Source organism: Pipistrellus hanaki, assembly GCF_964339955.1.
Source record: "Pipistrellus hanaki genome assembly, chromosome: 3".
In the NCBI taxonomy this organism is placed as follows: domain Eukaryota; kingdom Metazoa; phylum Chordata; class Mammalia; order Chiroptera; family Vespertilionidae; genus Pipistrellus; species Pipistrellus hanaki.
In genome coordinates this window covers 127,750,399-127,762,423 of record NC_140505.1, presented here as the reverse complement: position 1 = coordinate 127,762,423, position 12,025 = coordinate 127,750,399, and the positions used below count along the sequence as shown (strand labels likewise).

The 12,025-nt window shown below is 47.9% G+C and overlaps 1 protein-coding gene across 1 annotated transcript in view; it reads left to right on the top strand.

The window, feature by feature from the left end:
* TPH2 (tryptophan hydroxylase 2) overlaps window positions 1–12,025 on the top strand; it is a 101,018-nt gene that overhangs the window by 24,075 nt on the left and 64,918 nt on the right. The window contains exon 6 of the mRNA XM_084878872.1: window positions 9,400–9,596. Within this exon, the coding sequence (XP_084734998.1) occupies window positions 9,400–9,596 (197 nt within the window). The remainder of the gene's footprint in view (window positions 1–9,399; window positions 9,597–12,025) is intronic.

Sequence of the window (12,025 nt, the reverse complement as noted above, 5' to 3'; positions counted from 1 at the left end):
ACTCCTCATCAGATGGACCCTATTGAGCCACTTCATGTCAGACAACTTGAAGGACTGGAAAGCCTGGTACAGCTCAGCTGGTTGTTGAGTCACAGTAGTAATTCGTGAGTTTCCTTTTTGAAAAATAATATTTAATCATCATTCCCCATGGCTTTGAAAATATCTTTGCAAGTTCATTCATTAAGATGTCCAGCCAAGGAAACAGGTCTGTGTTTAGTCAGGCTTGGCTTTATGTCCCTTTGGATTGTAAATGCTGCTTTCTTTCCTGATAAAATTTTTGGCTGAAGTGTGATGGGTGACAGTGCCTAGGAAACATGAGTTGAGATCATTAGGAGAAAAGGAAACCTTACTTGTAAACTAGGTAGCACATAAGGATAAATGAAGCTGCCAGCAATCTGATTAAAATCTCAAAGTCTTTGAGCTGCTTTTTCTATAGCAATTAAAGTATATGAACAACTACAATTTTCTCAACCTTTAAATATGTGGCTTATTTTGGCCTAATTGGTTGATTTACTTATTCCACAAATATTATTTACTGAACAGCTATGTATTCCAGGCTCTTCTCTGGGTGGCGGAGATATAAAAATGAGCAAACAAAAATCCCTGTCTTCAAGAAGCATATATTATGATATGGCAATAGATTTAGCAGAGTAATATTTTAAGAAATTTTACTTCTTTTTTACCCTTGGGTATTGCTGATAGTATTTTGTTATAAACTAGAGACCCAGTGCACGGATTCATGCACATTGAAAGGAAATTAATTAGAAGGTAGTAAGTGGGGCAGGACTGGTGAGATGAGCGGACATGCCCTGAAGCCAACCTCCTGCGGTCCCTCCCTAGCTGGCCACACTTGGGGCAGCTCCAGGGCTCAAAGGGCATCTGTGGAGTGAATGGGGTTCCTCTGGCAGGTGGAGTCCCTTGGCCTGGCTTGCAGAGATCGGGCTGAAACTGGCAATCTGACATCCCCTAAGGCAGGGGTCCTCAAACTTTTTAAAGTGGGGGCCAGATCACAGTCCCTCAGAGAGCTGGAGGGCCGGACTATATGAACTACTAATTCCTACTGTAACACCTTGGCTGCGCTCACTGCCCAAAAAACCTGGCGGGCAGGATCAGACTCCCCTGGGGGCTGCATGTGGCCCGCGGGCCGTAGTTTGAAGACCCCTGCCTAAGGGGTCCAGAAGTACGAGAGGGCACTCTGCAAAGTTGCTGTCACTTGGCAGCTCCTGCGTTGAGTGTCTTCCTCCTGGTGGTCAGTGTGCATCATACCTATCGGTCGGTTGGCTGGTCAGCTGGTCACTTAGCCTTTTATATATATAGATTGAGTGTCCACTATGGTCTGAATTCTGAAGTGTAATTTTATCAAATATGGGAGCCTTAGAGTTCTCTCATGAACTCTTAGAAATTAGTAGAAAAAAAAGGCATTTGCTTTATGGTATAACTATAATGGAAGCCATCCATTCCACTTAGGATATACCGTATGTATACTTTTCCTGGCTTGTGACCACATTAAAAAATACTTTTATTGATTTTAGAAAGGAAAGGAGAGGGAGGGAGAGATAGAAACATCAGCAATGAGAGAGAATTATTGATTGGCTGCCTCCTGCACGCCCCACACTGGGGATGGAGCCTGCAACTCAGGCATGAGCCCTTGGTGGGAATCGAACCCAGGACCCTTCAGTCTGCAGGCTGACTCTCTATCCACTGAGCCAAAGAGGTTAGGGTGTGGCCACATTTTTTCCACTCTCAGGGACATAAGCCATCTTCCTGTTGAACATTCACTGACTACATAGCTCCACTCTGGAGACACCTGGCTGCAGGTGGCACTAGTTCATGATGGTGGTACCAACCAGCAGAGTACTGGGTGGCATTATGGTTCCCAGCTAGAGTAAGAGCCATAAGAACGGACTGACATTTTTGCACACCCTGTGTCACCTCAGTTGTGAGACATGTAACAAATCAGCAAATTTTGTGAATGCTAAGTGTTTCTTTTAGATTAAATTAGGCCAAAGTAGAGATGATTCTCTAATAATGTTAGAATAATGTTGCTGTTCTATACTCTTCTGTGTTTTCTTGGATGAGCAGGAAAGACAATGAATGACAGACAGCTCTGGGGGGATGGTGCAGAATTCAGGGTATGCTCATTGAGGAGCGTGGCACATTCGTCTCACAGTTCAAGGAGCAACAAAGACACCTCCTGCCTTCGCTTCCCCATAATCTTTCTCCAAAGGCTCTAACAGGCTGGACCAGTGGTCAGCAAACTGCGGCTCGTGAGCCACATGCGGCTCTTCGGCCCCGTGAGCATTCTAACACCACTTCTTCAAAATAGACTCACCCAGGCCGAAAACCGACTTCTGCGCATGGGCCACGAAGTTTCAGTCGCACTGTACATGCATGCCCGCACGTGGTATTTTGTGGGAAGAGCCACACTCAAGGGGGCAAAGAGCCACATGTGGCTTGCGAGCCACGGTTTGCCCACCACTGGGCTAGACCCTTAGAGGACCTGCTAACTGTTAATGAGTTGCAAAGTTGATGGAATTTTCCATCCAACTCTTCTCCGGTGCCTGCTGCCATCCCCAGGGGGAAATGTCTAAGATGGGGAAGGAGAGGGAAGATGAGGCAGAGATGAGACAGTCTATTCCAGGCAGATGAGCCGCTCTTGAATAAGCGAGGCGTCTCCTGCCCCTAGGAACACAAATTGAAATAAAACAGAAAATGAGCTCATTCCTAACTATTTCTATCAGATTCACCCGTCCCCTTAACCAATTCCCTGTTCACCTTCTGCTGTTTGGTCCTCGCCGCCCAGGAAATCCAGCTGTTTTCAAAGAACACAATCCACCTCGTGTTTCAGCCAGTCTTATCATCTTGATGTAAATACTATCAATTGCAGCCTGTCACTTCGTCCTCCTCTGAATAGGTGCGTTGCTTCCCGACACTGCAGCTTCTCTAACGATAACACAAGCAGCGAAATTGCATCTCACACAAGGCATGCTCACAGCAAGGGCCCCAGGAGGCAGCCGGGACCGTACCCCATAATCAAATCTTTCCCAAGCCCACCAAATGAAAAGAGATACACATAAGGAAAAGAGCTTGCCTGGACCTGCTGGGGGAGAAGATCAAACAAGTAGTCAAATCAGATGGAAGCATTGTTGCTTATTCACCTGGCTGTATACAGAGCCCCAGCCTTTCCGCCTCAGCGGGGTACGCGGCCAGTGTCAGAATGCATTTGTTGAACAGCTCTGCTCTAACAAGCTCAGGGCTTCCGCAGAAGAGCTATCTGCTCCTGCCCCCCAGTGAGGTGTGTCTGTGCGCTTCCCACTCTCTCCTCTCTGCAGGGACAAGACAAGCATTTCAGAATCACCCCCCTGCCTCTAGGAAGAGTGGGGTTCAACCTTCCAGGCAGAAAGAGGCCTCCCACGGCCTTCAGTGTTTTCTTAGAGAGTTTTAGTCATCTTGGAGTCACATCCTGCACCAGGGAGTTTTCCCCATTTTCAGGCCTAAATCCCCACCGTGACCGCCTTCGTCCTTTTCCTAGCCCAGTGGTCGGCAAACTCATTAGTTAACAGAGCCAACTATCAACAGTACAGCGATTGAAATCTCTTTTGCGCGCCAAATTTTTTAAACGTAAACTTCTCCTAACACCACTTCTTCACAATAGACTCGCCCAGGCCGTGGTATTTTGTGGAAGAGCCACACTCAAGGGGCCAAAGAGCCGCATGTGGCTCGCGAGCCGCAGTTTGCAGACCACGATCCTAGTACGTCTTCTTGAGCCCTGGTTCCCTGTGTGGTGTTTCTAAGGCCTTCGCCTTCTCCGGCCAGGGGGGCGGAATCTGCCGTGAGCGGAAACCTCTGAGAGGGACATCTGTTTTTCTCCGGTGACTCAGAGATTTGTGACTAATAATTTTGGTCATTGTTGAGAATTCCAGATCCCAACGAATCCCATTTGAATGGAGGAACCCCCTAGGGACCTAATGATAATGTGTACGGATAATGAGTTTGCTGAAGACTCTCATCTTGTTGGGGTTTAAACCTACGTCCAATGGTTTTATTTTCCCTGCTCGCTGCGTTCCACTGTATTGTGTCGATTTCTGCTTTCCTGCTGGGAAGCTTGTTTCTTAGCAACGTCCAATTTCCTGTCATTTTCAATTATCAGTGCCGTCTCATTTGGGTATTTAAGACCTAGTCCCGTTCATTTAAAAATAGATTAATATCAAACCTGATTCAACGTGTATCCTCTCTCCCCCCTCGTTATCTGTAGTGTGGGTGTGCGCGCTCTGCTGGGGGACACCTTTGTTTTCTCCTAGAACCTCGTTCCTCTGGAGTGGGGGTTCAGAAGGAAGCAGGGGCGTTGAGGGGTTTTTATAGGATTGTTAGCATGTCCTAGGCGGGCAGGCCTGAGTCCACACTCCCCCTGGTTCAGACAGACTCTTTCGGATGGGGTGATCTCTGTTGAAATGCTCTCTGCACAGTGTCTCATGTAGTTTTCTTGGGACAAGACCATTCCCTCCACCCCTGACTCACCCCTGCAGATATGCGCCCGCCTGACCTTGTCAGTGGTCACACCTCCAGCCCCTCTCCAAGACGGGCACGCCACAGCTGGGCACTCCTCATGCACCTGCCCTTCAATGCTTCTTCTTCAGGGGTGATGCTGCCCCTGGCATTCTGCCTCCTAAGAACTCAGCAAACTGGAGGGGTGGACCTCAAGATTTCGCTGGGCAGCAGGCTCCCTGTTTACAGGAACCTCAAATTTCAGATGACAGGCGGCGGGGATCCCTCCTCCTCCCCACAGCGTGCCGGACTCCCAGGCTCCAGACACGCCCCCAGGACGGGCTCTCTGGGGCTCCCCCCTGCGGCAGCACCAGGCACCGCCGGTGCGCCTGCCGCTCAGCAGGAGTCCAGTGGGCCACGTGATGCCAGACTCCACTTGGAGGGCATCCACAGTCCTTAGGAAGGGTTCTTCTCATGGCTCAGCCGCCCTTCTCACTCAGGGAAGGGGAAGGAACCGACCTGTCCCTCGACCCTGGCCTCCTCATCATCCAACACATCCCTGGTTCTCTGTTAACTTGGGTGGGGTCTGGCATGGGCAGGGTGATGGAGAGGACCTGGTGGGCGGTAGGGCCATTTCTGCGGCTGCTGAGTGAGCCCTCACGGAGATGTTGGCTACAGCCGCTGGGGACGTGGAGTATTTGTGTGACTTAGTTTTGGACCAGAGGAGTGTTTTAGGACATTGAAGTATATGCATTATAACGTGTGTCCACAGACAGGTGCGTAATGACACATGGGCACGTATCCGAGGCCCTAAAAAGACCAGGACACAGCTCTGTCGTCTTTTTCACAGACGAGTCACAAAACCCCATGAATCCAAAGTACAAGCAAGTGCAATAGATTCTGATTTTCCCCATGACTACAAATCTCCAAGTTTAGAGGAAAATAACACAGGTGTTCCTGCATGCCGTGTTCTCTGAGCACAGGTTTATTCTGCGGGGGAACTCAGCACTTCATCCCTGTCTTACTGAGAAAGCTCACTGAGTGAATAAATAGGCAAGTATCTACAAAATGATGTGATCTACAAATATACATGAGCATCTTGATCACATATTATTGTATATGCGATTCTGACACATGAGCATACATACACACAAACCTTGTTTTAGTTTGGTATGTGAAAGGAAGTTGGTGCCTGGAATACCTTTTTGATTTCATTGGTAGGTACTAGTTAATCAAGACTCCAGCCAGTCTCCAGCCAGACTGACTGGGTGGTAAACCTGGCAGTATGATCCCAGGCAAATAGCTTAATCTCTCGGAGTCTCATTTCCTCATACGCAGATAGAGATAATAATAGTGTCTAAATTGAGGAAAAAGAATAATAGTGCCTACCTTATCGTTGTTGTGAGAGCGAAATGGGTTAATTCATATACAAACAGCCTTAAAAAATTGTCTGGCACCACAGTCAGCTCTCAAAGATGAGCTAATATTATATCCCTGCATTAACTCCATGGAAAAAATGGAAATTTCTTATCCCTCCCCCTGTATTTTGGATATTTTAAATAGAAATCAAATGGATAAAACTAGCCTTTACTTTGCGGTGAAGCTGATTTTTAAACATTTCCCTTAAAGGTGACCTGGGGGAGGAGGGGTCAGCACAGTGTGAGCAATCTGATGTGACGGGCAGTCCGACTGACCTGCGGCTGCCCCAGGTGGCAGTGCCCTCCTGCACCGCCGTTCGCTCAGCAGAGCAGGCTGGTTAGTTACTCAGGCAGGACAAACAAGCAGCAGCAAATGAGAATATACCTGACCGTCTGTGTTTCCAAGATTGCAACTCCCGGCATTCATTACCAAGTGACAGATCTGTACGCCTCTCTTTCTCCCCTAACTCACCCTTGTTTTCCCTCTGCTGCTTCCCGTGGGACACACCCACGCCCCTCTGACAGGCTGCGTGCTTGCAGATTGCCATCAAAGGGGAAAGTCTGACCTAACGATTCTTTTCAAATGGCTTCTCAATATTTCATTTATCGTTTCAGCCTCATCGCGTTCTCACCTTCCGACTGTGCACAGCTCTGATTAGCTGTATTGGCTTACCCGACTCAAATTGATTTTGTTGAATTTTCTGGACCGTTTGTGTATTTATTTCCTATGTCCTTTATATTTTATTATTTTTAATCTGTCCATTTCAAGCTTTCCTTCTGAACTCATCCAGATGCTTAGCAGTCTTGACCTTCTCAACCGATATCCGCCAGGTTGTAATTTATTTGCTATCAATTGCCAAATTTAAACAATGCTAATGTTGTTCTAATTTGGTTTGTATCAGCCCCCTCTTGGTAGTTAGAAGAAGCAAATGTTAATGCCTGGTTCTTCTCTTCTCTGTGTGTTATTCCCTCATCCTTCATGTACTGCAGTTAATAAAAAAGAGAAATGGGGGCCCTGGCTGGTGTTGCTCAGTGGTTAGATCACCAAGACTGTGCACCAAAGGTTCTTGGGTTCGATTCCTGGTCAAGGGCACATACCTGGGTTACAGGTTTGCTCTCCTGCCCCTGGTCCAAGAGCATGCAGGAATCAACCAATTGGTGTGTCTCTCTTACATAGATTTCCCCCCCCCTCTCTCTCCCTCTTCCTCCCTCCCTTCCACTCTCTCTAAAAAGCAATGGGAAAAATACCTTCAAGTGGGGATTAAAAAAAAATTGGGGCAGTGGGAACCACAATTTTACCTGAATTTTAAACAGAAAGAACACTGAGTGTATAGAGGGTTGGGGGCAGGGGGCAGTTTGCGAGCCTACCCTGGCTCTGGTTCTCTTTCCCCGTTTTACCTCTGGGAGGGGCTGAAGAGGTGGGAAGTGGGGATGGGATGTGGGGGTGGTCTCAGCTGGTGGAAGATGCCCCATAGCATCCCTGAGTGCCTGCTGCTCCCTGGCACAGGCTCCTGTGGTGGGTGCTGCTACAGGCTGGATTACGCTGGAGTAGAATTCCTAGTTTTCTGTGCATATATTTGGGCTTCCATTCATGTGTGTGTATATTTGCTGACTTCAGGGGCAGAATTTCTGAAAAGTGGCCAGGGTAGGCAGAGGGGAGCGCTGCAGGTGGCTGTTGAGCATCTCATGAGAGGTTTTCTCAAACCTTAATTTCACTTTCCAAACAGGTATTTTAATCAGAGGCTAAATTCGGTTTCTGGACCCTCAAGCAGTAGTTTGCAAAAGCTCATGTCTGTGCTCCCTTCCAGGTTGCAATGGGAGCTGTGCTCCCTCCTCATGGCTGCTGGCTGCTGTTAGAGCAGCATTTCTTTCTCTCCTCCCTCCCTCCCTCCCTCCCTCCCTCCCTCCCTCCCTCCCTCCCTCCCTCCCTCCCTCCCTCCCTTCCTTCCTTCCTTCCTTCCTTCCTTCCTTCCTTCCTTCCTTCCTTCCTGTCGTGGACCTGCAGATCATACCTGGCCACCAAGGCTCAGCTGATGCTGTGCTTCCTCCAGGAAGCTCTCCCTGACCACTCCAGTCCAGGGCCACCTCTCCATAGTCTAACCCAGGCATCAGCACATGCTGTTTGTGGGCCAGGTCTAGCCCACTGCCTGGTTTTGGAAAGAAAGTTTTAATTGGACATATAGCTATATACCTGAGACTAATACAAACTAATATTAAGTGTAAACTGCAACTAAAACATTAAATGCAAAACATTATGGATAATATGTAAAGAAACACATAGCTACATTCATTTGTTTAGTACTGTCTGTGGCTGCTCTCACGATCCAATGGTAGAATTGAACGATCATGACAGAGACTATATGGCTCACAAGCCGAAAACATATACTTTCTGGCCCTTTACAGGAAGTTTGCTGACCCCTCTCCTCCACTGAGGGGCTTACTGTGCACATCCCTCAACATGATGTGTAATAAATGCTCCTATGTTGCAGTTTGCAAAACTCTTTAGTTTTAAACTTAGCATAGTCTTTTAGTATTTCTCAGATATTTTTCTCACTGAACAAATAATCTTAAAATTACACTTGGAGATTGGGGTGAGTTCCCCACACGGGACAAAGAGAACCCACAGGCAATTTCATTTTCAAGTGACAACATCCATTTGTTACTGTTGTCAGGTGATTGCCGATAAGGCTCCCCGAGCACAGCTTTGTACCCAAACCGTTCCTTCCAACCCACGGCTCTCACTTGCTACTGATCTCAGAGTAAGAGCATAAATCTTATCCAATTTCCATAAGGATGTGTGAAGCTGTAACTTAATCAAACCATTCCTATGGAAGTCTGAAAGCACACACCAATTTTAGAAGGCTAGCACTTAACTTTAAAAAATAATTAAAAAAACCTGAGGGGCCCGGCTGGCGTGGCTCACTGGTTGAGCATTGACTCATGAACCAGGTGGTCGCGGTTCGATTCCTGGTCAGGGCATATGCCCGGGTTGCAAGCTTGGTCCCCCGTGGGGAGTGTGCAGGAGGCAGTGGACTGATGATTCTCTCTCATCATTGATGTTTCTGTGTTTCTCCCTCTCCCTTCCTCTCTGAGATCAATAAAAATATATTAAATAATAGCCGAAACTAGTTTGGCTCAGTGGATAGAGTGTCGGTCTGTGGACTGAAAGGTCCCAGGTTCGATTCTGGTCAAGGGCATGCACATTGGTTGCAGGCACATCCCCAGTAGGGGGTGTGCAAGAGGCAGCTGGTCCATGTTTCTTTCTCATCGATGTTTCTAGCTCTCTATCCCTCTCCCTTCCTCTCTGTAAAAAATCAATAAAATATATTTTTTTAAAAAACATATTAAAAAATAATAACAATACTGATGGGATCCTTTTAGACACTCAGGCGTCCCACTTTGTAAGAATCTGACGTGCGATAGGAAGGAAGGCGGGCATACGTTGAACTCAGTGACCCAGAGCTAGATTCATTCATTCGTCTTCTCTCCCGCCCAGCGGCCAGCCCATCCCCAGGGTGGAGTACACGGAGGAAGAAACGAAAACCTGGGGCGTTGTATTCCGGGAGCTCTCCAAACTCTACCCCACCCACGCCTGCCGGGAGTACCTGAAAAACTTCCCTCTGCTGACGAAATACTGTGGCTACCGGGAGGACAACGTGCCTCAGCTGGAGGATGTCTCCACGTTCCTGAAAGGTACGGCGTCACCCCGGCTTCCGTCCCGGCCCACATCCTCCGTTGCCTTCCACGGACACCCAGGTCCCCCTCTGACTCTGACTCTCCCACCTCCCTCTTATAAGAAGGACCCTTGTGACGACACCAGCTTGGCCTGCATAATCCAGGGTCAGCTCTGCACGTCACGTCCGTCACTTATCACACCTGCCAAGTCCGCTTGGCCACGTAAGGAAACGCATCCACAGGTGCAGGCCATGGGTACGTTTGGAGGGCCGTTATCCAGCTTACCGTGCTCTCTGAAGTGTTGCCACTCGGAGCTTTGTGGCCCACTGTGAACCTGTCTTTTCTTCCCACTCCAATGCCACCACTTAAGCCGGAGTCACTTCACCTTCTAAGCTTGTTGCCGGTGTCCTCTCCCCTCTGCGTAGTCTCCTGTCCACTGCTTCCAGATAAAGCTCCCTGTCGCATGCCTTTCTTCCTGGCATCTCTGCTCAGAAGTACCAGTGCCTCTCCTTTGTTTTTATTGGGGTTGGCAAACTCCCTCCCCTCCCCCCCCCCCGCCCCAACCCGTCCCTGAAAAAGGCCAGATGGTAAATATTTTAGGCTTTGTGGGCCGAGAGGCAAAATGAAGGCTACTATTTAGGTGCCTGTATGACCATTTAAATATGACGGTTAAAGAATGGAAGAACTATTCCTAGCTCATGGATGGACAGAAACAGGCTGCAAGCGGGATTTGGACTACAGGCCCTAGTGTGCTGAGCTCTGGTTTACACAGTCACTGCTCAGCCTCAGTTCAAGGCCCTGACCCAGCTTTCCGAGCTTGTCTCCTGCCATGACTGAGCTGCCCACAGCCCTCTGTTTCAGCCGTGGGCCCTCCACACCTTTGCCCAAGCTCTGCCCCTGGCTAGAAGAGGCAGCCCATTTTCACCTACTCACGTTCAACCTGCTCTTTGAGGCTCAGGACAAATCCTGCTCCTCTATGAATCCTGAGCTCTCCCAGGTCACGTGGGTATCAGGAGGGAGATGGTTGGTCTGACAGCTGATACGCTGGGCACTGCACTCAGCTCCAGGGAGAGTGAGCATCACCCACGGTGTGTGTGACTGAGGGGCAGAGAAGGAGAATCAGGCTTGCTATATTGTTTAGCTAGATTACATTTCCCCTCATAGCCGGCCTCTGACACGCCCCTCTTTGTTTCCCGCAGAGCCATGTGCGTATTACATAGTTACCTGATGGCTCACATACTTGGATTGCTTTCTACTGTGGTGTTTCTCAAACCCTGGAATTAGAACACCAGCCCATGAGTTTTGCCATCTCTGTCTCCCAACTTAGCACTTTTCTTAGGAGAGGTGGAATAGCGTATAGCATGGATTCTGGAGGAGCCCGAGTGCTGCCAGCTCCCAGCTCTGCAGCCTTAGAGGAGTTACTTACCGTCTCTGTGCCTCTGGGTTTCCTCTCTGTGAATGAGCATAATACTTTTATCCAGCTCACGAGGGTTGGGAGGGGAAACTAACCAATATAACTTAAAGCCCTAACATTATTGCTTGACACACATTAAATGTAGTGGAGTCTTCGTTATTATTATCACTATTATTGCTGTTTCTCACGACCTTTGGTGAACTGGATACTGGGAGTGTGGTTTACATCACTCGTTGGTTCATAGCGAGCACAATGCCAGTGTTTCTATTGCTTTTCATTGACTGACTTTTAAAATATCTAATTTATTTTAAAAGAAAACTTTTTAAGCAATGGTATCCACTAATTCAAAGTTCTTGCTGTGATAGATACATCTTTTTAAAGATTTACATAAACATAAAATACATAATTATTAAAATAAAGACTGTTCCTCTGTGTACCACACTCATGTCCCACACGTGGACAGACTGACTTAATTGATACCAAATAGAAAAAGGAGAAAAGACACTTATCTGTTTGCTATCCAGCAGGGAACAACCCAAAGCGAGAGCTTTGGAAGGAGCATAACACTGTGAGGGCGATGGGTCTGAGGAGGCCCGAGGACAGGGCAATGTCCACGTAGACACCAGAAACTCCACGGAGACTGGTTTTATCAGCTTAACTGCTTTTTGTCTTTATCAACCATTTCAGGACATTCTAAGTGCTCTCCTGATTCGGGGAGGTTTGCAGAACGGGAGCCTGTGGTGGGCTGGTGTCCGAGGGAAGATGGGCCTTCCGGTGGGAAATGCGCTGGGCCTTGACCAGGAGGAAGCAGGAAGTAGCCCTTAAACCAAGACGCTGATGATCCATCCACAGCCTAACTGAGTTAGCAGCATAGAGCAGTTTAATAGATTTTATTATATTCTGCTTATTTGATTCCCTCTTACTATAAACCAATAAAGCATGTAGGGCTTTCATGTCCCTCTTCAATTTGGAGTAATTGATGTGACTATTTTCATAATATCACAGAAACAATAACACAGAATGAAGGAGTTAG